Raw genomic sequence first — 22052 nt, forward strand, 5'->3', positions numbered from 1 at the left:
AGCAGTGTGCCCTTGCCATAAAGAAGGCTAATGTTATCTCACGTTGCATCAGCGGAGTATCTCAAACAGGTTAAGGAAAGTCGTCCTTCTCCTCTGATCACCATTGATGAGGCAAGACCCCGTCTACTGTTTTAGAGCTGAAAGGAATCTAGCTCATGACACTTACCCTTGTTTCCTGGAGACTAAACCTGCACTTGTAATTGGCCTAGCAAATGACCCTCTGAGAAGTCAGATGTATGATTTTCTTCACCCCCCAAGAGAAAAATAAATTAAATTAAAGAAACTTAAGTGTCCTTCCTTCAGGAAATGATATGTTTCATCTCGGCAGTAGATTTTCTGAAATGCTTCATTAGTAGGGTTTGGCTCTTTAAATTGGCTCGTTAAGTTCTATGGCTCCTTAAATTTTTTGGCTCCTTAAATCCTTTGTCCTGCTTGTTAGGGAGCACGGAGGACCTCACCCTGTCTTTTCTGGGATGTAACATAAGGGTGAGATTGGGCAGACAAAGATCATTCTCACGCTAATGCCGCTTGGCCATCCTGCCTTAAAAGCAAAGCGAGTCACGCTCATGTAATGCACTTTAGCCATGTTCCCATGTCAGCAGGGAAAGGATGGTGTGAGTCCTGTGTTTCAATGCAGTACAAGTACTGCTCTCTTTCTTAGCTGGGTCCTCGATCTCCGTGTCTGAGATGCATGGGCCCAGTGTGTGCTTGTGATGTGTGTTCCTCCAGCTTGGCCAGCAAGAGAGGTGCTTAGACTGAGTGCTGTCACCTCCAGGGGACAGAAAAAACGTGCACAACCAGTGATCCCTTTGGTTTAGAAAAGGAGGGTTGGCTCTCTCCTGGAGATTGACTCAAAACTCTAGGAGCAATCATGAATCTGAGATAGGCGGTAACTAACGCTGATTGACCATTAGTTTGCCTGGATTCTAAGGTAAATGAACGATGATTAGTCCCTAGATAAACTTTAAAAGGCTCTCCCAGTTTTACCGCATCATTTTCCTTCCCATTTCCTGTAGGTTCTCCATGAGACTAGAGTGCAGTCCTGACATGATTTTTCATGAGTTTAATTCCATGGTTTTAGAAAGCTCTCATTCTCCTTTTTCCCTTTCCCTTTTCCTGTATGAGTTGTGTTTGAGCATTGTGTTTCCTATTCCCCTGAAGAAGGACTGTCACCAGAAGGAAGAAGAATAGGTTACTGGAACGACGGTGGTATGGCACTGAACATTGGGAAAAGCTCACGCTGCTTTGCGCTGCAGTCATAAGCCGCATGACCGCCAAGCAGGACGCGCTTTCCTGGAAAGGTGACCTGGAAAGAACACCCGAGCGCGATTCCTGCCACAAAAAGGCTGCTGCTGTTGGGAGAGTCCTTGTAGCGATGCTATTTGCAAGCAAGCTCTGTGAGCACGCCGGCGTTTGGCAAAGGCTGAGAGACGGCGGCCAGGAGCGCGTCCCGTTCCGGAGCAGTCCCGCCGCGGGCCGCAGGGTGGTGCTCCTGGCCAAGGCGGCGGCGAGCGGCTGCGGGCGGGGAGGCGGCCGAGCCCAGTACAACGCAGCGCAGCGCAGCCGGGAGGCGGCGACGAACGGTCCTCCGCGCCGTCCTCCGCAGCATCCGCTGGCCGTCCCGGACGGCCGCGCTGCGGGCCGCCAGCCGGCCTCGGCGAGAGGGAGAGAGGGAGGCCGCGAGGGAGGGCGCCCGCCGCTTCCCGCCGCGCTGCTGCCGGGCGCCGCTTCCCGCGGAGGACTGCGGCACACGGAGGGTGTCCGCCGCCCCGCCATGGCGTCTGCAAGGCAAGTGCTTTGTGTGTGTGCTTTGCTGTGCGTGCCGCGCGTTCGCTGCGAGCCCATCCGCTACTCCGTAGCCGAGGAGGGGGAGAGCGGCTCCGTGGTGGCCAACGTGGCGGAGGACGCGGGGCTGACCCCGGCGCAGCTCTCGGCTCGCCGGGCACGCATTGCCTCACCGGCCGGCCGGCAGCACTTTCGCTTAGAGCGCGCCACCGGCCGCCTCGTCCTGGCGGAGCGGCTCGATCGCGAGGAGATGTGCGGCCGCTCGCTTACCTGCACGCTCGCCTTCGAGCTCCTGCTCGAAAACCCGCTGCAGTTCTTTCGGGTCGAGGTGGCCGTGGAGGACGTCAACGACCACTCGCCGGTCTTTCCCGAGGAACGAGTCACTTTTCAGATCCCGGAAAGGGGCGACCCTGGCTCGCGATTCCCCGTGGAGGCGGCTCAGGACTTGGACGTTGGCAGCAACAGCATCCAGGCTTACAGCATCGCTCCCGAGAATGAGTACTTCAGTGTTTCTTTCGGGACTCACAGTGACGATGACAAGTATGTCGACTTAGTCTTAGATCAAACACTAGACAGAGAGGAGCAGCCAGAGTTGCTTTTCAGTCTCATTGCTACAGACGGTGGCTCTCCACCTAGGAGCGGGAGCACCCAAATTCATATCATAGTTCTAGATGTAAATGATAATGCTCCTACCTTCACACAGAAGCTTTACATTGGTCGGGTTTTGGAAAATGCCCCAATGGGCTCTGTGGTTCTCAGTGTCGTGGCTACTGATCCAGATGTGGGACTGAATGGTGACATCTCCTATAGGTTCAGCAATGTTCTTGGGGACATCCAGTCCACATTCACAATTGACACCAAGAGTGGTGAAATTCGAGTCGCAAAGTCCCTGGACTTCGAGGGCACACAGAAATATGAGCTCAGTGTGCGGGCAACTGATGGTGGGGGCCTCTCGGCACTCTGCAAGGTGTTGGTGGAGGTGGTGGATATGAATGACAATTCACCGGAGCTGGTGGTCAGTTCCTTCAGCAGCCCCGTCCCTGAGAATGCAGAGCCTGGGACAGTGGTCGCCCTCTTTGCTGTGAGAGACCAGGATTCTGGTGTGAATGGGGAGATCACCTGTGCCCTTGAAGACCAGCTCTCCTTCTCCCTAAGGCCAGCCTATAAGAATTACTATGAGCTATTGACCGTGAGCACATTGGACCGTGAGGAGACAGCTCAGTACCTTGTAGTCATCACAGCGGCAGACGCAGGGTCTCCTCCCCTCACCACTACCCAGACATTCACAGTGGACATCTCCGATGTCAATGACAATGCACCTGTTTTCAACCAGACATCATACACCATGTATGTGCGAGAGAACAATGTCCCTGCAGTGCTTGTTGGGGCTGTCAGTGCAGTGGACTCAGATGCAGGACCCAATGCCAAGGTGATCTATTCCCTGAGGCCTGTGCACCCTGCAGAGCGGGACTCCTGCTCCTGCATCTCCGTGAACTCAGAGAACGGACATGTGTTTGTGCTGCGTCCACTGGACTATGAGCAGGTGAGGCAGCTTGAGGTGCTGGTGAGTGCCACCGATGCGGGGTCCCCTCCCCTCAGCACCAATGTCACTGTCCGCCTCCTCGTTGTGGACGAGAACGACAATGCCCCACTGGTGTTGCACCCTGCACAGGACAGCAGCCCGCCATCCAGTGAGCTGGTGCCAGCCTCGTCTGAGGTGGGGGACCTGGTCACCAAAGTGGTGGCTATTGATGCCGACTCTGGTCAGAACTCATGGCTTTCCTTCCACCTTCTAAGGGCTACAGATCCTGGGCTGTTTGCAGTGGGTACCCAAAATGGGGAGGTACGGCTGAGAAGGCTAGTGACAGAGAGGGATGCCATGAAGCAGAAGCTCGAGGTGCTGGTGCGTGACAATGGGAGGCCATCACTGTCAGCCACTGCAGCACTGAGCATACTCCTCCTCAACGGCCTCTCACAGGAACACCTGCCACAGCAGGAGGTGGCTGTGCAAGATGAAGACAGCTCCCTGACAATCTTTTTAATCATTTCACTGGTCTTTGTCTCCCTCCTCTTCCTCACATCTGTCGCAGCCTTTGTTGCTTGCAAGGTGTGCAAGAGAAAGGAGCTGAAAGGAGGGCACGTGCTGTATGGCACAGGCAACTTGCAGAGCAGTCTGGCTGATGGGGCTGCTGCTGGGACCCTGCCCCACACCTATTGCTACGAGATCAACCTGACCACGGGCTCAGGCAACAGCGAGTTCAAGTTCCTGAAGCCCATCCTCCCCAGCCTGCCACCACAGCACTCTGGCACAGGCAGGGGTGTTGATGGTGCAGAGGATTTCCCACCAGTCCCTAACTCCATGGGGGATGCAGCCCTGGACATCTCTGGTCCACCATCTGTTGGACACTTTAATGGGCTTCCCTTTAACTAGGTCTGAGTCCATGCAGTGAAAGGCTTCATGCCTTGGAGCTGGAAGGGATCTGGCTTATTACACTCAGTCTTGTTTCCTGGAGATTAAATCTGCCTTGATAATTGGCTTCACATGTGACCCTCTAAAACTGAGTCAGATGTGTGTTTTTCTTCATCCCTCTAAAAGGATTAGAAATAAAAAAAAGAACTATGGTCTTTCTCCTCATGCAATGATGTGTTTCAGCTCTGATATTGAGTTCTCCAGAGTGCTTCATGAGTGATCCTGACTCCCTGTGTAAATGCTTGACATTCGGAAAAACCTTGACAATCACCCTTATTGTGTGCTGAAACACAGTGTTAAGGTTGGGCAGATGAGAGTGCAGTATAGCCCTTCTCCCTTGTCTGCAGGGAAGAAAGGCATTAGCCCTGTGTTTCACTGCAGTGCAAGTGCTCCTCTCTTTGTTTGCTGAGTCCTGGATCTCTCTGTGTGAGACCTGTGAGCACCAAGTGTTTTTGCACTGCATTTTCTTCCACCTCGGTTGGCAAGAAGCATGTTTTGTACTGAGTTCCACCGTCTCATCTTCTCCAGGACACAGCAAAAATGTGGAGAGCCAGACTTTGCAGTGGTCCATCTGCGTGGGATTGACTCAAAACTATAACAGCACTGAAGATTCCGGTATAGACTCTAATTATACAGGGCTTTGACCGTGATCATTGTGTTTCGGTGGATTGAACTTCAAGTCTCCATGTTGCCTCAGAGGACCTTTGTCTACAAGTGGAACCAAGATAGATTTTAAAAGTAGAATACAGTTTGGTGTCATTGTTTTCATTCCTGCTTGCCGGGATTCCTCAACGAGAGTTGAGAGCTATCATAGTATGGTTTTCTGGATTTTTGTTAGAATGCTTACATTTTCCTTTTTTCCCCTTCTCCTTTGGCTGTATGTTTAAGCATTGTCTTACGAATTCCCCTTAAGAAGGACTGACACCCAACCTGTAACAATGGGTTGTTGGAAAGAAGTTGTTACTGGACTGGATATTTAAACACCCTCATGTTATGTTGTGCTGCATTACACGCCATATCATTTTTAAGCTGGTATACCCTTGTATGTAAAAGTGAAATGAACTGAATGCCTGATTGCCGTTCTGGCAATAAAAAGGATGCTGTTGTGGAGAGAGTCTTTGTAGTAATATTCTTTCTAGGAAAGCTCTGTAAAGCACCCATTTTTAGTTTTCCAAATTCTGGGAGGGGTTTATTATTATATGGTTCCTTGACTGAGGTTTTGTAATGGGGGCACATATCCGTTACCACGAGATGTGGCCGCTGGTGCCTGGAGGGAAAGAATGGGTACCAGGGATTTGCTAGAACGCCTTTTGTTGGTCTTGTGAGCACTGAGCATAAGAAGTGGTGGAGCAGCTGGGCCCAGAAGGGTGGTGATCAGTGGCACAAATTCCGGTTGGATGCCAGGAAATCTTGGTGTACATCATGGGTCAATACTGGTTGCATTCCTGTTTACCGTCCTTATAAATAATCCCAATGATGGGACAGAGTGTAACTCTGTAAATTGGCAGATGCCATAAAATGGGAGTGTGTGGGGAGGAGGTGGCAGTGTTGGCTACAGCAGAGGATGCTGCTGTCATTGAAAGAACCAGGAGAAAAGGGCTGACAGGAGCCTCATGGAATTCCACAAGGAGAGGTGCAAAGTCCTTCTCTTGGGGAGGAACAATCCCATGTTCCAGAAGAGCAGCCTTGTGTAAAAGGCATAGGAGGTCCTACGGAGGCAAGTCGAACCTGAGCCAGCAGCGTGTCCCTGCCATAAAGAAGGCTAACGGTGTCTTAGGTTGTATCAGCAGAGTGTCATGAGCTGGTCAAGGGAGTATCTTGAGCAGGTGAAGGGAAGTCTTCCTTCTCCTCTGTTCACAAATGGTGAGGCCAAACCCTATCTAGTATTTTAGAGCTGGAAGGGATGTAACTCATGACACTTACCTTTGTCTCCTGCAGAGTCAATGTACACTTGTAACTGCACTCACATATGACCCTCTAACACTAAGGAAAATGTAATTTTTTCCTCCCCTCCAAAATAAATAAAGAAATAAATGAAATGAAAGAAACTAAAGTCTCTGTCCTTCAGGGAATTATATGTTTAAGCTCTTATATTGTCTTTTCCGAAGTTTTTCGTGAGCTGGGGTTGCTCTTTGCGAAATACTGGCAATAAAATGATGTTGTTGTAGAAAAAAGTTTTTGTAGTAATGTTCTTTGCAGGAAAGCTCTGTAAAGGATCCTTTTCTTTTTTTTCTACAACTGGGAATTATTTATTTATTTTTGGGGGTGTTCTTTAATTGAGGTATTGTTATGGGTGCATGTGTCTTCTACCTGGAGGTGTGGTGGCTAGTGCCTGAAGGAAGAGAGTGGGTACCGGGGATTTGCTGGAAGGTCTCCTGTGGGCCTTGTGAACACTGAGCATAAGAAATGGCTGAGCAGCTGGGCCCCGAAGGGTGGTGATCAGTGGCACAAAATCCGTTTGGATGCCAGGAACTCTTGGTGTACCCCATGGGTCAATACTGATTGCACTCCTTTTTAATGTCCTTAAAAATAACGCTGATGGGACAGAATTTATCCCGTGTAAGTTGGCAGGTGCTGTAAAACAGGTGTGGGGGTGAGGGAGGGGAGTGTTGGCTACAGCAGATGGTGTTGCTGTCGTTGAAGGGACCTGGAGAAACTGGAGAAATGGACTGATAGGGCCCTCATGGAATTCCACAAGGAGCAATGGAAAGTCCTTCACTTGGGGATGAACAATGCCATGTTCCAGGAAAGCAGCCTGGTGGAAAAGGCGCTGGGGGTTACAGTGGACTGGACCTGAGCCAGCAGCATGCCCTTGCCATAAAGAAAGCTAATGATGTCTCAGGTTGCATCAGCAGAGTATTGTGAGCAAGTCAATGGAGTATCATGTGCTGGTCAGGGGAAGTCATCCATCTCCTCTGTTCACCACTGGTGAGGCCAAACCCTGTCTAGCATTTTAGAGCTGGAAGGGATCTAGCTCATGACACTTAGGTGTTTTGTTTGTTTGTTTGTTTGTTTGTTTTTCCTGGAGAGTAAATTTGTACTTGTAATTGGCCTTGCAAATGACCCTCTAACACTAAGTCACTGGTATCTTTCTCTACTCCTCGAAAATAAATAATATGAAACAAATAAAATAAAAAGAAAGAAACTAAGTCTCCATCCTTCAGGCAATGATATGTTTCATCTCGACAGTATCTTTTCTGAAGTGCTTCATTAGTAGGGTTTGGCTCTTTAAATTGGTTAAGTTCTTTGTCTTGCTAAATACATTGGTTCCTTAAATTCATTGTCCTGCTTGTTAGGGAACGCTGTTGACCTCACCCTGTCTTTTTCTGGGATGTAACACAGGGGTGAGATTGGGCAGACAAAGATCATTCTCATGGCAATGCCGCTTGGCCATCCTGCCTTAAAAGCAAAGCAAGTCACGCTCATGTAATGCACTTTAACCATGTTCCCATGTCAGCAGGGAAAGGATGGCGTGAGTCCTGTGTTTCAATGCAGCACAAGTGCTGCTCTCTTTCTTAGCTGGGTCCTCGATCTCCCTGTCTGAGATGCGTGGCCCAGTGTGTGCTTGTGATGTGTGTTCCTCCAGCTTGGCCAGCAAGAGAGGTGCTTAGACTGAGTGCTGTCACCTCCAGGGGACAGAAAAAACGTGACCAACCAGTGATCCCTGTAGTTTAGAAAAGGAGGGTTGGCTCTCTCCTGGAGATTGACTCAAAGCTCTAGAATCATTCACAATGCTGAGATTGATAGTAGCTATAAAGCACTGTGAACTTCAGTTTGCCTGGATTCTAAGGTAAATGGACGACTGTGTCCCAAGACAAAGTTAAAAACAGGTGTCCCATTTTCATCCCATCGCTTTCCTTCCCATTTGCTCGAGCTTCTCCATGAGACGAGAGTGCAGTCCTGAAATGATTTTTTCATGGTTTCACGGTTTTAGAAAGCTCTCATTCTCCTTTTCCCTTTCTCTTTTCCTGTATGAGCTGTGTTTGAGCATTGTGTTACCTATTCCCCTGAAGAAGGACTGTCACCACAGGCAGAAGAAAGTTGAACAGGTTGTTGGAACAACGATGGTATGGCACTGAGCATTTGGAAAAGCTCACGCTGCTTTGCGCTGCAGTCATAAGCCACATGACCGCCAAGCAGGACGCGCTTTCCTGGAAAGGTGACCTGGAAAGAACACCCGAGCGCGATTCCTGCCACAATAAAAAGGCTGCTGCTGTTGGGAGAGTCCTTGTAGCGATGTTGTTTGCAGGCAAGCTCTGTGAGTACGCCGGCGTTTGGCAAAGGCTGAGAGACGGCGGCCAGGAGCGCGTCCCGTCCCGGAGCAGTCCCGCCGCGGGCCGCAGGGTGGTGCTCCTGGCCAAGGCGGCGGCGAGCGGCTGCGGGCGGGGAGGCGGCCGAGCCCAGTACAACGCAGCGCAGCGCAGCCGGGAGGCGGCGGCGAGCGGTCCTCCGCGCCGTCCTCCGCAGCATCCGCTGGCCGTCCCGGACGGCCGCGCTGCGGGCCGCCAGCCGGCCTCGGCGAGAGGGAGAGAGGGAGGCCGCGAGGGAGGGCGCCCGCCGCTTCCCGCCGCGCTGCTGCCGGGCGCCGCTTCCCGCGGAGGACTGCGGCACACGGAGGGTGTCCGCCGCCCCGCCATGGCGTCTGCAAGGCAAGTGCTTTGTGTGTGTGCTTTGCTGTGCGTGCCGCGCGTTCGCTGCGAGCCCATCCGCTACTCCGTAGCCGAGGAGGGGGAGAGCGGCTCCGTGGTGGCCAACGTGGCGGAGGACGCGGGGCTGACCCCGGCGCAGCTCTCGGCTCGCCGGGCACGCATTGCCTCACCGGCCGGCCGGCAGCACTTTCGCTTAGAGCGCGCCGCCGGCCGCCTCGTCCTGGCGGAGCGGCTCGATCGCGAGGAGATGTGCGGCCGCTCGCTTACCTGCACGCTCGCCTTCGAGCTCCTGCTCGAAAACCCGCTGCAGTTCTTTCGGGTCGAGGTGGCCGTGGAGGACGTCAATGACCACTCGCCGGTTTTTCCCGAGGAACGAGTCACTTTTCAGATCCTGGAAACCAGCGACCCTGGCTCACGTTTCCCCGTGGAGGCAGCTCAGGACCTGGACGTTGGCAGCAACAGCATCCAGGCTTACAGCGTCGCTCCCGAGAATGAGTACTTCAGTGTTTCTTTCGGGACTCACAGTGACGATGACAAGTATGTCGACTTAGTCTTAGATCAAACACTAGACAGAGAGGAGCAGCCGGAGTTCCTTTTCAGTCTCATTGCTACAGACGGTGGCTCTCCACCTAGGAGCGGGAGCACCCAAATTCATATCATAGTTCTAGATGTAAATGATAATGCTCCTACCTTCACACAGAAGCTTTACATTGGTCGGGTTTTGGAAAATGCCCCAATGGGCTCTGTGGTTCTCAGTGTCGTGGCTACTGATCCAGATGTGGGACTGAATGGTGACATCTCCTATAGGTTCAGCAATGTTCTTGGGGACATCCAGTCCACATTCACAATTGACACCAAGAGTGGTGAAATTCGAGTCGCAAAGTCCCTGGACTTCGAGGGCACACAGAAATATGAGCTCAGTGTGCGGGCAACTGATGGTGGGGGCCTCTCGGCACTCTGCAAGGTGTTGGTGGAGGTGGTGGATATGAATGACAATTCACCGGAGCTGGTGGTCAGTTCCTTCAGCAGCCCCGTCCCTGAGAATGCAGAGCCTGGGACAGTGGTCGCCCTCTTTGCTGTGAGAGACCAGGATTCTGGTGTGAATGGGGAGATCACCTGTGCCCTTGAAGACCAGCTCTCCTTCTCCCTAAGGCCAGCCTATAAGAATTACTATGAGCTAGTGACCGTGAGCACATTGGACCGTGAGGAGACAGCTCAGTACCTTGTAGTCATCACAGCGGCAGACGCAGGGTCTCCTCCCCTCACCACTACCCAGACATTCACAGTGGACATCTCCGATGTCAATGACAATGCACCTGTTTTCAACCAGACATCATACACCATGTATGTGCGAGAGAACAATGTCCCTGCAGTGCTTGTTGGGGCTGTCAGTGCAGTGGACTCAGATGCAGGACCCAATGCCAAGGTGATCTATTCCCTGAGGCCTGTACCTCCTGCAGAGCGGGACCCCTGCCTCCTGCATCTCCGTGAACTCAGAGAACGGACATGTGTTTGTGCTGCGTCCACTGGACTATGAGCAGGTGAGGCAGCTTGAGGTGCTGGTGAGTGCCACCGATGCGGGGTCCCCTCCCCTCAGCACCAACGTCACTGTCCGCCTCCTCGTGGTGGACGAGAACGACAATGCCCCACTGGTGTTGCACCCTGCGCAGGACAGCAGCCCGCCATCCAGTGAGCTTGTGCCAGCCTCGTCTGAGGTGGGGGACCTGGTCACCAAAGTGGTGGCCGTTGATGCCGACTCTGGTCAGAACTCGTGGCTTTCCTTCCACCTTCTAAGGGCCACAGATCCTGGGCTGTTTGCAGTGGGTACCCAAAATGGGGAGGTACGGCTGAGGAGGCCAGTGACAGAGAGGGATGCCGTGAAGCAGAAGCTTGAGGTGCTGGTGCGTGACAATGGGAGGCCATCACTGTCAGCCACTGCAGCACTGAGCATACTCCTCCTCAACGGCCTCTCACAGGAACACCTGCCACAGCAGGAGGTGGCTGTGCAAGATGAAGACAGCTCCCTGACTATCTTTTTAATCATTTCACTGGTCTTTGTCTCCCTCCTCTTCCTCACATCTGTCGCAGCCTTTGTTGCTTGCAAGGTGTGCAAGAGAAAGGAGCTGAAAGGAGGGCACATGCTGTATGGCACAGGCAACTTGCAGAGCAGTCTGGCTGATGGGGCTGCTGCTGGGACCCTGCCCCACACCTATTGCTACGAGATCAACCTGACCACGGGCTCAGGCAACAGCGAGTTCAAGTTCCTGAAGCCCATCCTCCCCAACCTGCCACCACAGCACTCTGGCACAGGCAGGGGTGTTGATGGTGCAGAGGATTTCCCACCAGTCCCTAACTCCATGGGGGATGCAGCCCTGGACATCTCTGGTCCACCATCTGTTGGACACTTTAATGGGCTTCCCTTTAACTAGGTCTGAGTCCATGCAGTGAAAAGGCTTCATGCCTTGGAGCTGGAAGGGATCTGGCTCATGACACTCAGTCTTGTTTCCTGGAGATTAAATCTGCCTTGACAATTGGCTTCACAAGTGACTCTCTAACAGTAAGTCAGAAGTATGTTTTTCTTCACCCCTCCAAGAGGATTAGAAATAAAAAATGTGAGAAAAACTAAGGCATTTTCCCTCAGGCAGTGATATGTTTCAGCTCTGATATTGTATTTTCCAAAATGCTTCATGAGGAAGTTTTGATCCAGGCTCCCTGGCTAAGTGCTTGTTATTAGGAAAAACCTTGGCTGTCACCCTGTTTCATTCTGTGCTGAAACACAATGTTGTGGTTGGGCAGATGACAGTGCAGTATAGCCCTTCTCTCTTGTCTGCAAATTAAGGAAAGCGTTAGCCCTGTGTTTCACTGCAGTGCAAGTGCTCCTCTCTTGTTTGCTGAGTCCTGGATCTCTCTGTGTGTGACCTGTGAGCACCAAGTGTTTTTGCACTGCATTTTCTTCCACCTCGGTTGGCAAGAAGCATGTTTTGTACTGAGTTTCCACCGTCTCATCTTCTCCAGGACACAGCAAAAATGTGGAGAGCCAGACTTTGCAGTGGTCCATCTGCGTGGGATTGACTCAAAACTATAACAGCACTGAAGATTCCGGTATAGACTCTAATTATACAGGGCTTTGACCGTGATCATTGTGTTTCGGTGGATTGAACTTCAAGTCTCCATGTTGCCTCAGAGGACCTTTGTCTACAAGTGGAACCAAGATAGATTTTAAAAGTAGATACAGTTTGGTGTCATTGTTTTCATTCCTGCTTGCCGGGATTCCTCAACGAGAGTTGAGAGCTATCATAGTATGGTTTTCTGGATTTTTGTTAGAATGCTTACATTTTCCTTTTTTCCCCTTCTCCTTTGGCTGTATGTTTAAGCATTGTCTTACGAATTCCCCTTAAGAAGGACTGACACCCAACCTGTAACAATGGGTTGTTGGAAAGAAGTTGTTACTGGACTGGATATTTAAACACCCTCATGTTATGTTGTGCTGCATTACACGCCATATCATTTTTAAGCTGGTATACCCTTGTATGTAAAAGTGAAATGAACTGAATGCCTGATTGCCATTCTGGCAATAAAAAGGATGCTGTTGTGGAGAGAGTCTTTGTAGTAATATTCTTTCTAGGAAAGCTCTGTGAAGCACCCATTTTTAGTTTTCCAAATTCTGGGAGGGGTTTATTATTATATGGTTCCTTGACTGAGGTTTTGTAATGGGGGCACATATCCGTTACCACGAGATGTGGCCGCTGGTGCCTGGAGGGAAAGAGTGGGTACCAGGGATTTGCTAGAACGCCTTTTGTTGGTCTTGTGAGCACTGAGCATAAGAAGTGGTGGAGCAGCTGGGCCCAGAAGGGTGGTGATCAGTGGCACAAATTCCGGCTGGATGCCAGGAAATCTTGGTGTACATCATGGGTCAATACTGGTTGCATTCCTGTTTACCGTCCTTATAAATAATCCCAATGATGGGACAGAGTGTAACTCTGTAAATTGGCAGATGCCATAAAATGGGAGTGTGTGGGGAGGAGGTGGCAGTGTTTGGCTACAGCAGAGGATGCTGCTGTCATTGAAAGAACCAGGAGAAAAGGGCTGACAGGAGCCTCATGGAATTCCACAAGGAGAGGTGCAAAGTCCTTCTCTTGGGGAGGAACAATCCCATGTTCCAGAAGAGCAGCCTTGTGTAAAAGGCATAGGAGGTCCTACGGAGGCAAGTCGAACCTGAGCCAGCAGCGTGTCCCTGCCATAAAGAAGGCTAACGGTGTCTTAGGTTGTATCAGCAGAGTGTCATGAGCTGGTCAAGGGAGTATCTTGAGCAGGTGAAGGGAAGTCTTCCTTCTCCTCTGTTCACAAATGGTGAGGCCAAACCCTATCTAGTATTTTAGAGCTGGAAGGGATGTAACTCATGACACTTACCTTTGTCTCCTGCAGAGTCAATGTACACTTGTAACTGCACTCACATATGACCCTCTAACACTAAGGAAAATGTAATTTTTTCCTCCCTCCAAATAAATAAAGAAATAAATGAAATGAAAGAAACTAAAGTCTCTGTCCTTCAGGGAATTATATGTTTAAGCTCTTATATTGTCTTTTCCGAAGTTTTTCGTGAGCTGGGGTTGCTCTTTGCGAAATACTGGCAATAAAATGATGTTGTTGTAGAAAAAAGTTTTTGTAGTAATGTTCTTTGCAGGAAAGCTCTGTAAAGGATCCTTTTCTTTTTTTTCTACAACTGGGAATTATTTATTTATTTTTGGGGGTGTTCTTTAATTGAGGTATTGTTATGGGTGCATGTGTCTTCTACCTGGAGGTGTGGTGGCTAGTGCCTGAAGGAAGAGAGTGGGTACCGGGGATTTGCTGGAAGGTCTCCTGTGGGCCTTGTGAACACTGAGCATAAGAAATGGCTGAGCAGCTGGGCCCCGAAGGGTGGTGATCAGTGGCACAAAATCCGTTTGGATGCCAGGAACTCTTGGTGTACCCCATGGGTCAATACTGATTGCACTCCTTTTTAATGTCCTTAAAAATAACGCTGATTGGACAGAATTTATCCCGTGTAGTTGGCAGGTGCTGTAAAACAGGTGTGGGGGTGAGGGAGGGGAGTGTTGGCTACAGCAGATGGTGTTGCTGTCGTTGAAGGACCTGGAGAAACTGGAGAAATGGACTGATAGGGCCCTCATGGAATTCCACAAGGAGCAATGGAAAGTCCTTCACTTGGGGATGAACAATGCCATGTTCCAGGAAAGCAGCCTGGTGGAAAAGGCGCTGGGGGTTACAGTGGACTGGACCTGAGCCAGCAGCATGCCCTTGCCATAAAGAAGCTAATGATGTCTCAGGTTGCATCAGCAGAGTATTGTGAGCAAGTCAATGGAGTATCATGTGCTGGTCAGGGGAAGTCATCCATCTCCTCTGTTCACCACTGGTGAGGCCAAACCCTGTCTAGCATTTTAGAGCTGGAAGGGATCTAGCTCATGACACTTAGGTGTTTTGTTTGTTTGTTTGTTTGTTTGTTTTCCTGGAGAGTAAATTTGTACTTGTAATTGGCCTTGCAAATGACCCTCTAACACTAAGTCACTGGTATCTTTCTCTACTCCTCGAAAATAAATAATATGAAACAAATAAAATAAAAAGAAAGAAACTAAGTCTCCATCCTTCAGGCAATGATATGTTTCATCTCGACAGTATCTTTTCTGAAGTGCTTCATTAGTAGGGTTTGGCTCTTTAAATTGGTTAAGTTCTTTGTCTTGCTAAATACATTGGTTCCTTAAATTCATTGTCCTGCTTGTTAGGGAACGCTGTTGACCTCACCCTGTCTTTTCTGGGATGTAACACAGGGGTGAGATTGGGCAGACAAAGATCATTCTCATGGCAATGCCGCTTGGCCATCCTGCCTTAAAAGCAAAGCAAGTCACGCTCATGTAATGCACTTTAACCATGTTCCCATGTCAGCAGGGAAAGGATGGCGTGAGTCCTGTGTTTCAATGCAGCACAAGTGCTGCTCTCTTTCTTAGCTGGGTCCTCGATCTCCCTGTCTGAGATGCGTGGCCCAGTGTGTGCTTGTGATGTGTGTTCCTCCAGCTTGGCCAGCAAGAGAGGTGCTTAGACTGAGTGCTGTCACCTCCAGGGGACAGAAAAAACGTGACCAACCAGTGATCCCTGTAGTTTAGAAAAGGAGGGTTGGCTCTCTCCTGGAGATTGACTCAAAGCTCTAGAATCATTCACAATGCTGAGATTGATAGTAGCTATAAAGCACTGTGAACTTCAGTTTGCCTGGATTCTAAGGTAAATGGACGACTGTGTCCCAAGACAAAGTTAAAAACAGGTGTCCCATTTTCATCCCATCGCTTTCCTTCCCATTTGCTCGAGCTTCTCCATGAGACGAGAGTGCAGTCCTGAAATGATTTTTTCATGGTTTCACGGTTTTAGAAAGCTCTCATTCTCCTTTTCCCTTTCTCTTTTCCTGTATGAGCTGTGTTTGAGCATTGTGTTACCTATTCCCCTGAAGAAGGACTGTCACCACAGGCAGAAGAAAGTTGAACAGGTTGTTGGAACAACGATGGTATGGCACTGAGCATTTGGAAAAGCTCACGCTGCTTTGCGCTGCAGTCATAAGCCACATGACCGCCAAGCAGGACGCGCTTTCCTGGAAAGGTGACCTGGAAAGAACACCCGAGCGCGATTCCTGCCACAATAAAAAGGCTGCTGCTGTTGGGAGAGTCCTTGTAGCGATGTTGTTTGCAGGCAAGCTCTGTGAGTACGCCGGCGTTTGGCAAAGGCTGAGAGACGGCGGCCAGGAGCGCGTCCCGTCCCGGAGCAGTCCCGCCGCGGGCCGCAGGGTGGTGCTCCTGGCCAAGGCGGCGGCGAGCGGCTGCGGGCGGGGAGGCGGCCGAGCCCAGTACAACGCAGCGCAGCGCAGCCGGGAGGCGGCGGCGAGCGGTCCTCCGCGCCGTCCTCCGCAGCATCCGCTGGCCGTCCCGGACGGCCGCGCTGCGGGGCCGCCAGCCGGCCTCGGCGAGAGGGAGAGAGGGAGGCCGCGAGGGAGGGCGCCCGCCGCTTCCCGCCGCGCTGCTGCCGGGCGCCGCTTCCCGCGGAGGACTGCGGCACACGGAGGGTGTCCGCCGCCCCGCCATGGCGTCTGCAAGGCAAGTGCTTTGTGTGTGTGCTTTGCTGTGCGTGCCGCGCGTTCGCTGCGAGCCCATCCGCTACTCCGTAGCCGAGGAGGGGGAGAGCGGCTCCGTGGTGGCCAACGTGGCGGAGGACGCGGGGCTGACCCCGGCGCAGCTCTCGGCTCGCCGGGCACGCATTGCCTCACCGGCCGGCCGGCAGCACTTTCGCTTAGAGCGCGCCGCCGGCCGCCTCGTCCTGGCGGAGCGGCTCGATCGCGAGGAGATGTGCGGCCGCTCGCTTACCTGCACGCTCGCCTTCGAGCTCCTGCTCGAAAACCCGCTGCAGTTCTTTCGGGTCGAGGTGGCCGTGGGAGGACGTCAATGACCACTCGCCGGTTTTTTCCCGAGGAACGAGTCACTTTTCAGATCCTGGAAACCAGCGACCCTGGCTCACGTTTCCCCGTGGAGGCAGCTCAGGACCTGGACGTTGGCAGCAACAGCATCCAGGCTTACAGCGTCGCTCCCGAGAATGAGTACTTCAGTGTTTCTTTCGGGACTCACAGTGACGATGACAAGTATGTCGACTTAGTCTTAGATCAAACACTAGACAGAGAGGAGCAGCCGGAGTTCCTTTTCAGTCTCATTGCTACAGACGGTGGCTCTCCACCTAGGAGCGGGAGCACCCAAATTCATATCATAGTTCTAGATGTAAATGATAATGCTCCTACCTTCACACAGAAGCTTTACATTGGTCGGGTTTTGGAAAATGCCCCAATGGGCTCTGTGGTTCTCAGTGTCGTGGCTACTGATCCAGATGTGGGACTGAATGGTGACATCTCCTATAGGTTCAGCAATGTTCTTGGGGACATCCAGTCCACATTCACAATTGACACCAAGAGTGGTGAAATTCGAGTCGCAAAGTCCCTGGACTTCGAGGGCACACAGAAATATGAGCTCAGTGTGCGGGCAACTGATGGTGGGGGCCTCTCGGCACTCTGCAAGGTGTTGGTGGAGGTGGTGGATATGAATGACAATTCACCGGAGCTGGTGGTCAGTTCCTTCAGCAGCCCCGTCCCTGAGAATGCAGAGCCTGGGACAGTGGTCGCCCTCTTTGCTGTGAGAGACCAGGATTCTGGTGTGAATGGGGAGATCACCTGTGCCCTTGAAGACCAGCTCTCCTTCTCCCTAAGGCCAGCCTATAAGAATTACTATGAGCTATTGACCGTGAGCACATTGGACCGTGAGGAGACAGCTCAGTACCTTGTAGTCATCACAGCGGCAGACGCAGGGTCTCCTCCCCTCACCACTACCCAGACATTCACAGTGGACATCTCCGATGTCAATGACAATGCACCTGTTTTCAACCAGACATCATACACCATGTATGTGCGAGAGAACAATGTCCCTGCAGTGCTTGTTGGGGCTGTCAGTGCAGTGGACTCAGATGCAGGACCCAATGCCAAGGTGATCTATTCCCTGAGGCCTGTACCTCCTGCAGAGCGGGACCCCTGCTCCTGCATCTCCGTGAACTCAGAGAACGGACATGTGTTTGTGCTGCGTCCACTGGACTATGAGCAGGTGAGGCAGCTTGAGGTGCTGGTGAGTGCCACCGATGCGGGGTCCCCTCCCCTCAGCACCAACGTCACTGTCCGCCTCCTCGTGGTGGACGAGAACGACAATGCCCCACTGGTGTTGCACCCTGCGCAGGACAGCAGCCCGCCATCCAGTGAGCTTGTGCCAGCCTCGTCTGAGGTGGGGGACCTGGTCACCAAAGTGGTGGCCGTTGATGCCGACTCTGGTCAGAACTCGTGGCTTTCCTTCCACCTTCTAAGGGCCACAGATCCTGGGCTGTTTGCAGTGGGTACCCAAAATGGGGAGGTACGGCTGAGGAGGCCAGTGACAGAGAGGGATGCCGTGAAGCAGAAGCTTGAGGTGCTGGTGCGTGACAATGGGAGGCCATCACTGTCAGCCACTGCAGCACTGAGCATACTCCTCCTCAACGGCCTCTCACAGGAACACCTGCCACAGCAGGAGGTGGCTGTGCAAGATGAAGACAGCTCCCTGACTATCTTTTTAATCATTTCACTGGTCTTTGTCTCCCTCCTCTTCCTCACATCTGTCGCAGCCTTTGTTGCTTGCAAGGTGTGCAAGAGAAAGGAGCTGAAAGGAGGGCACATGCTGTATGGCACAGGCAACTTGCAGAGCAGTCTGGCTGATGGGGCTGCTGCTGGGACCCTGCCCCACACCTATTGCTACGAGATCAACCTGACCACGGGCTCAGGCAACAGCGAGTTCAAGTTCCTGAAGCCCATCCTCCCCAACCTGCCACCACAGCACTCTGGCACAGGCAGGGGTGTTGATGGTGCAGAGGATTTCCCACCAGTCCCTAACTCCATGGGGGATGCAGCCCTGGACATCTCTGGTCCACCATCTGTTGGACACTTTAATGGGCTTCCCTTTAACTAGGTCTGAGTCCATGCAGTGAAAGGCTTCATGCCTTGGAGCTGGAAGGGATCTGGCTCATGACACTCAGTCTTGTTTCCTGGAGATTAAATCTGCCTTGACAATTGGCTTCACAAGTGACTCTCTAACAGTAAGTCAGAAGTATGTTTTTCTTCACCCCTCCAAGAGGATTAGAAATAAAAAAATGTGAGAAAACTAAGGCATTTTCCCTCAGGCAGTGATATGTTTCAGCTCTGATATTGTATTTTCCAAAATGCTTCATGAGGAAGTTTTGATCCAGGCTCCCTGGCTAAGTGCTTGTTATTAGGAAAAACCTTGGCTGTCACCCTGTTTCATTCTGTGCTGAAACACAATGTTGTGGTTGGGCAGATGACAGTGCAGTATAGCCCTTCTCTCTTGTCTGCAAATTAAGGAAAGCGTTAGCCCTGTGTTTCACTGCAGTGCAAGTGCTCCTCTCTTTGTTTGCTGAGTCCTGGATCTCTCTGTGTGTGACCTGTGAGCACCAAGTGTTTTTGCACTGCATTTTCTTCCACCTCGGTTGGCAAGAAGCATGTTTTGTACTGAGTTCCACCGTCTCATCTTCTCCAGGACACAGCAAAAATGTGGAGAGCCAGACTTTGCAGTGGTCCATCTGCGTGGGATTGACTCAAAACTATAACAGCACTGAAGATTCCGGTATAGACTCTAATTATACAGGGCTTTGACCGTGATCATTGTGTTTCGGTGGATTGAACTTCAAGTCTCCATGTTGCCTCAGAGGACCTTTGTCTACAAGTGGAACCAAGATAGATTTTAAAAGTAGAATACAGTTTGGTGTCATTGTTTTCATTCCTGCTTGCCGGGATTCCTCAACGAGAGTTGAGAGCTATCATAGTATGGTTTTCTGGATTTTTGTTAGAATGCTTACATTTTCCTTTTTTCCCCTTCTCCTTTGGCTGTATGTTTAAGCATTGTCTTACGAATTCCCCTTAAGAAGGACTGACACCCAACCTGTAACAATGGGTTGTTGGAAAGAAGTTGTTACTGGACTGGATATTTAAACACCCTCATGTTATGTTGTGCTGCATTACACGCCATATCATTTTTAAGCTGGTATACCCTTGTATGTAAAAGTGAAATGAACTGAATGCCTGATTGCCATTCTGGCAATAAAAAGGATGCTGTTGTGGAGAGAGTCTTTGTAGTAATATTCTTTCTAGGAAAGCTCTGTGAAGCACCCATTTTTAGTTTTCCAAATTCTGGGAGGGGTTTATTATTATATGGTTCCTTGACTGAGGTTTTGTAATGGGGGCACATATCCGTTACCACGAGATGTGGCCGCTGGTGCCTGGAGGGAAAGAGTGGGTACCAGGGATTTGCTAGAACGCCTTTTGTTGGTCTTGTGAGCACTGAGCATAAGAAGTGGTGGAGCAGCTGGGCCCAGAAGGGTGGTGATCAGTGGCACAAATTCCGGCTGGATGCCAGGAAATCTTGGTGTACATCATGGGTCAATACTGGTTGCATTCCTGTTTACCGTCCTTATAAATAATCCCAATGATGGGACAGAGTGTAACTCTGTAAATTGGCAGATGCCATAAAATGGGAGTGTGTGGGGAGGAGGTGGCAGTGTTGGCTACAGCAGAGGATGCTGCTGTCATTGAAAGAACCAGGAGAAAAGGGCTGACAGGAGCCTCATGGAATTCCACAAGGAGAGGTGCAAAGTCCTTCTCTTGGGGAGGAACAATCCCATGTTCCAGAAGAGCAGCCTTGTGTAAAAGGCATAGGAGGTCCTACGGAGGCAAGTCGAACCTGAGCCAGCAGCGTGTCCCTGCCATAAAGAAGGCTAACGGTGTCTTAGGTTGTATCAGCAGAGTGTCATGAGCTGGTCAAGGGAGTATCTTGAGCAGGTGAAGGGAAGTCTTCCTTCTCCTCTGTTCACAAATGGTGAGGCCAAACCCTATCTAGTATTTTAGAGCTGGAAGGGATGTAACTCATGACACTTACCTTTGTCTCCTGCAGAGTCAATGTACACTTGTAACTGCACTCACATATGACCCTCTAACACTAAGGAAAATGTAATTTTTTCCTCCCCTCCAAAATAAATAAAGAAATAAATGAAATGAAAGAAACTAAAGTCTCTGTCCTTCAGGGAATTATATGTTTAAGCTCTTATATTGTCTTTTCCGAAGTTTTTCGTGAGCTGGGGTTGCTCTTTGCGAAATACTGGCAATAAAATGATGTTGTTGTAGAAAAAAGTTTTTGTAGTAATGTTCTTTGCAGGAAAGCTCTGTAAAGGATCCTTTTCTTTTTTTTCTACAACTGGGAATTATTTATTTATTTTTGGGGGTGTTCTTTAATTGAGGTATTGTTATGGGTGCATGTGTCTTCTACCTGGAGGTGTGGTGGCTAGTGCCTGAAGGAAGAGAGTGGGTACCGGGGATTTGCTGGAAGGTCTCCTGTGGGCCTTGTGAGCACTGAGCATAAGAAATGGCTGAGCAGCTGGGCCCCGAAGGGTGGTGATCAGTGGCACAAAATCCGTTTGGATGCCAGGAACTCTTGGTGTACCCCATGGGTCAATACTGATTGCACTCCTTTTTAATGTCCTTAAAAATAACGCTGATGGGACAGAATTCATCCCGTGTAAGTTGGCAGGTGCTGTAAAACAGGTGTGGGGGTGAGGGAGGGGAGTGTTGGCTACAGCAGATGGTGTTGCTGTCATTGAAAGGACCTGGAGAAACTGGAGAAATGGACTGATAGGACCCTCACGGAATTCCACAAGGAGCAATGGAAAGTCCTTCACTTGGGGATGAACAATGCCATGTTCCAGGAAAGCAGCCTGGTGGAAAAGGCGCTGGGGGTTACAGTGGACTGGACCTGAGCCAGCAGCATGCCCTTGCCATAAAGAAGGCTAATGATGTCTCAGGTTGCATCAGCAGAGTATTGTGAGCAAGTCAACGGAGTATCATGTGCTGGTCAGGGGAAGTCATCCATCTCCTCTGTTCACCACTGGTGAGGCCAAACCCTGTCTAGCATTTTAGAGCTGGAAGGGATCTAGCTCATGACACTTAGGTGTTTTGTTTGTTTGTTTGTTTGTTTGTTTTCCTGGAGAGTAAATTTGTACTTGTAATTGGCCTTGCAAATGACCCTCTAACACTAAGTCACTGGCATCTTTCTCTACTCCTCGAAAATAAATAATATGAAACAAATAAAATAAAAAGAAAGAAACTAAGTCTCCATCCTTCAGGCAATGATATGTTTCATCTCGACAGTATCTTTTCTGAAGTGCTTCATTAGTAGGGTTTGGCTCTTTAAATTGGTTAAGTTCTTTGTCTTGCTAAATACATTGGTTCCTTAAATTCTTTGTCCTGCTTGTTAGGGAACGCTGTTGACCTCACCCTGTCTTTTTCTGGGATGTAACACAGGGGTGAGATTGGGCAGACAAAGATCATTCTCATGGCAATGCCGCTTGGCCATCCTGCCTTAAAAGCAAAGCAAGTCACGCTCATGTAATGCACTTTAACCATGTTCCCATGTCAGCAGGGAAAGGATGGCGTGAGTCCTGTGTTTCAATGCAGCACAAGTGCTGCTCTCTTTCTTAGCTGGGTCCTGGAT

The 22052-nt window shown here is 50.6% G+C and overlaps 2 protein-coding genes and 1 pseudogene across 2 annotated transcripts in view; all 3 read left to right on the forward strand.

Annotated features, from left to right (window-relative positions):
- Nucleotides 1-1267: 1267 nt before the first annotated feature.
- On the forward strand, nt 1268-4216 carry LOC118256149 (protocadherin beta-15-like). The gene has a single exon (XM_035562889.2). The coding sequence runs from the start codon at nt 1268-1270 to the stop codon at nt 4214-4216; it is 2949 nt and encodes a 982-aa protein (XP_035418782.2).
- A 4527-nt stretch (nt 4217-8743) lies between these two features.
- The window catches only part of LOC118256220 (protocadherin beta-4-like), a 46573-nt gene continuing 33264 nt past the window's right edge, over nt 8744-22052 (forward strand). The window contains 2 exon segments of the mRNA XM_050713711.1: nt 8744-10374; nt 10376-11333. Of these exon segments, the coding sequence (XP_050569668.1) occupies nt 8891-10374; nt 10376-11333 (2442 nt within the window). The 5' untranslated portion in view covers nt 8744-8890.
- On the forward strand, nt 15935-17829 carry LOC118256221 (protocadherin beta-4-like; annotated as a pseudogene).

This window comes from Cygnus atratus, chromosome 14, assembly GCF_013377495.2.
Source record: "Cygnus atratus isolate AKBS03 ecotype Queensland, Australia chromosome 14, CAtr_DNAZoo_HiC_assembly, whole genome shotgun sequence".
Taxonomy (NCBI): Eukaryota; Metazoa; Chordata; class Aves; order Anseriformes; family Anatidae; genus Cygnus; species Cygnus atratus.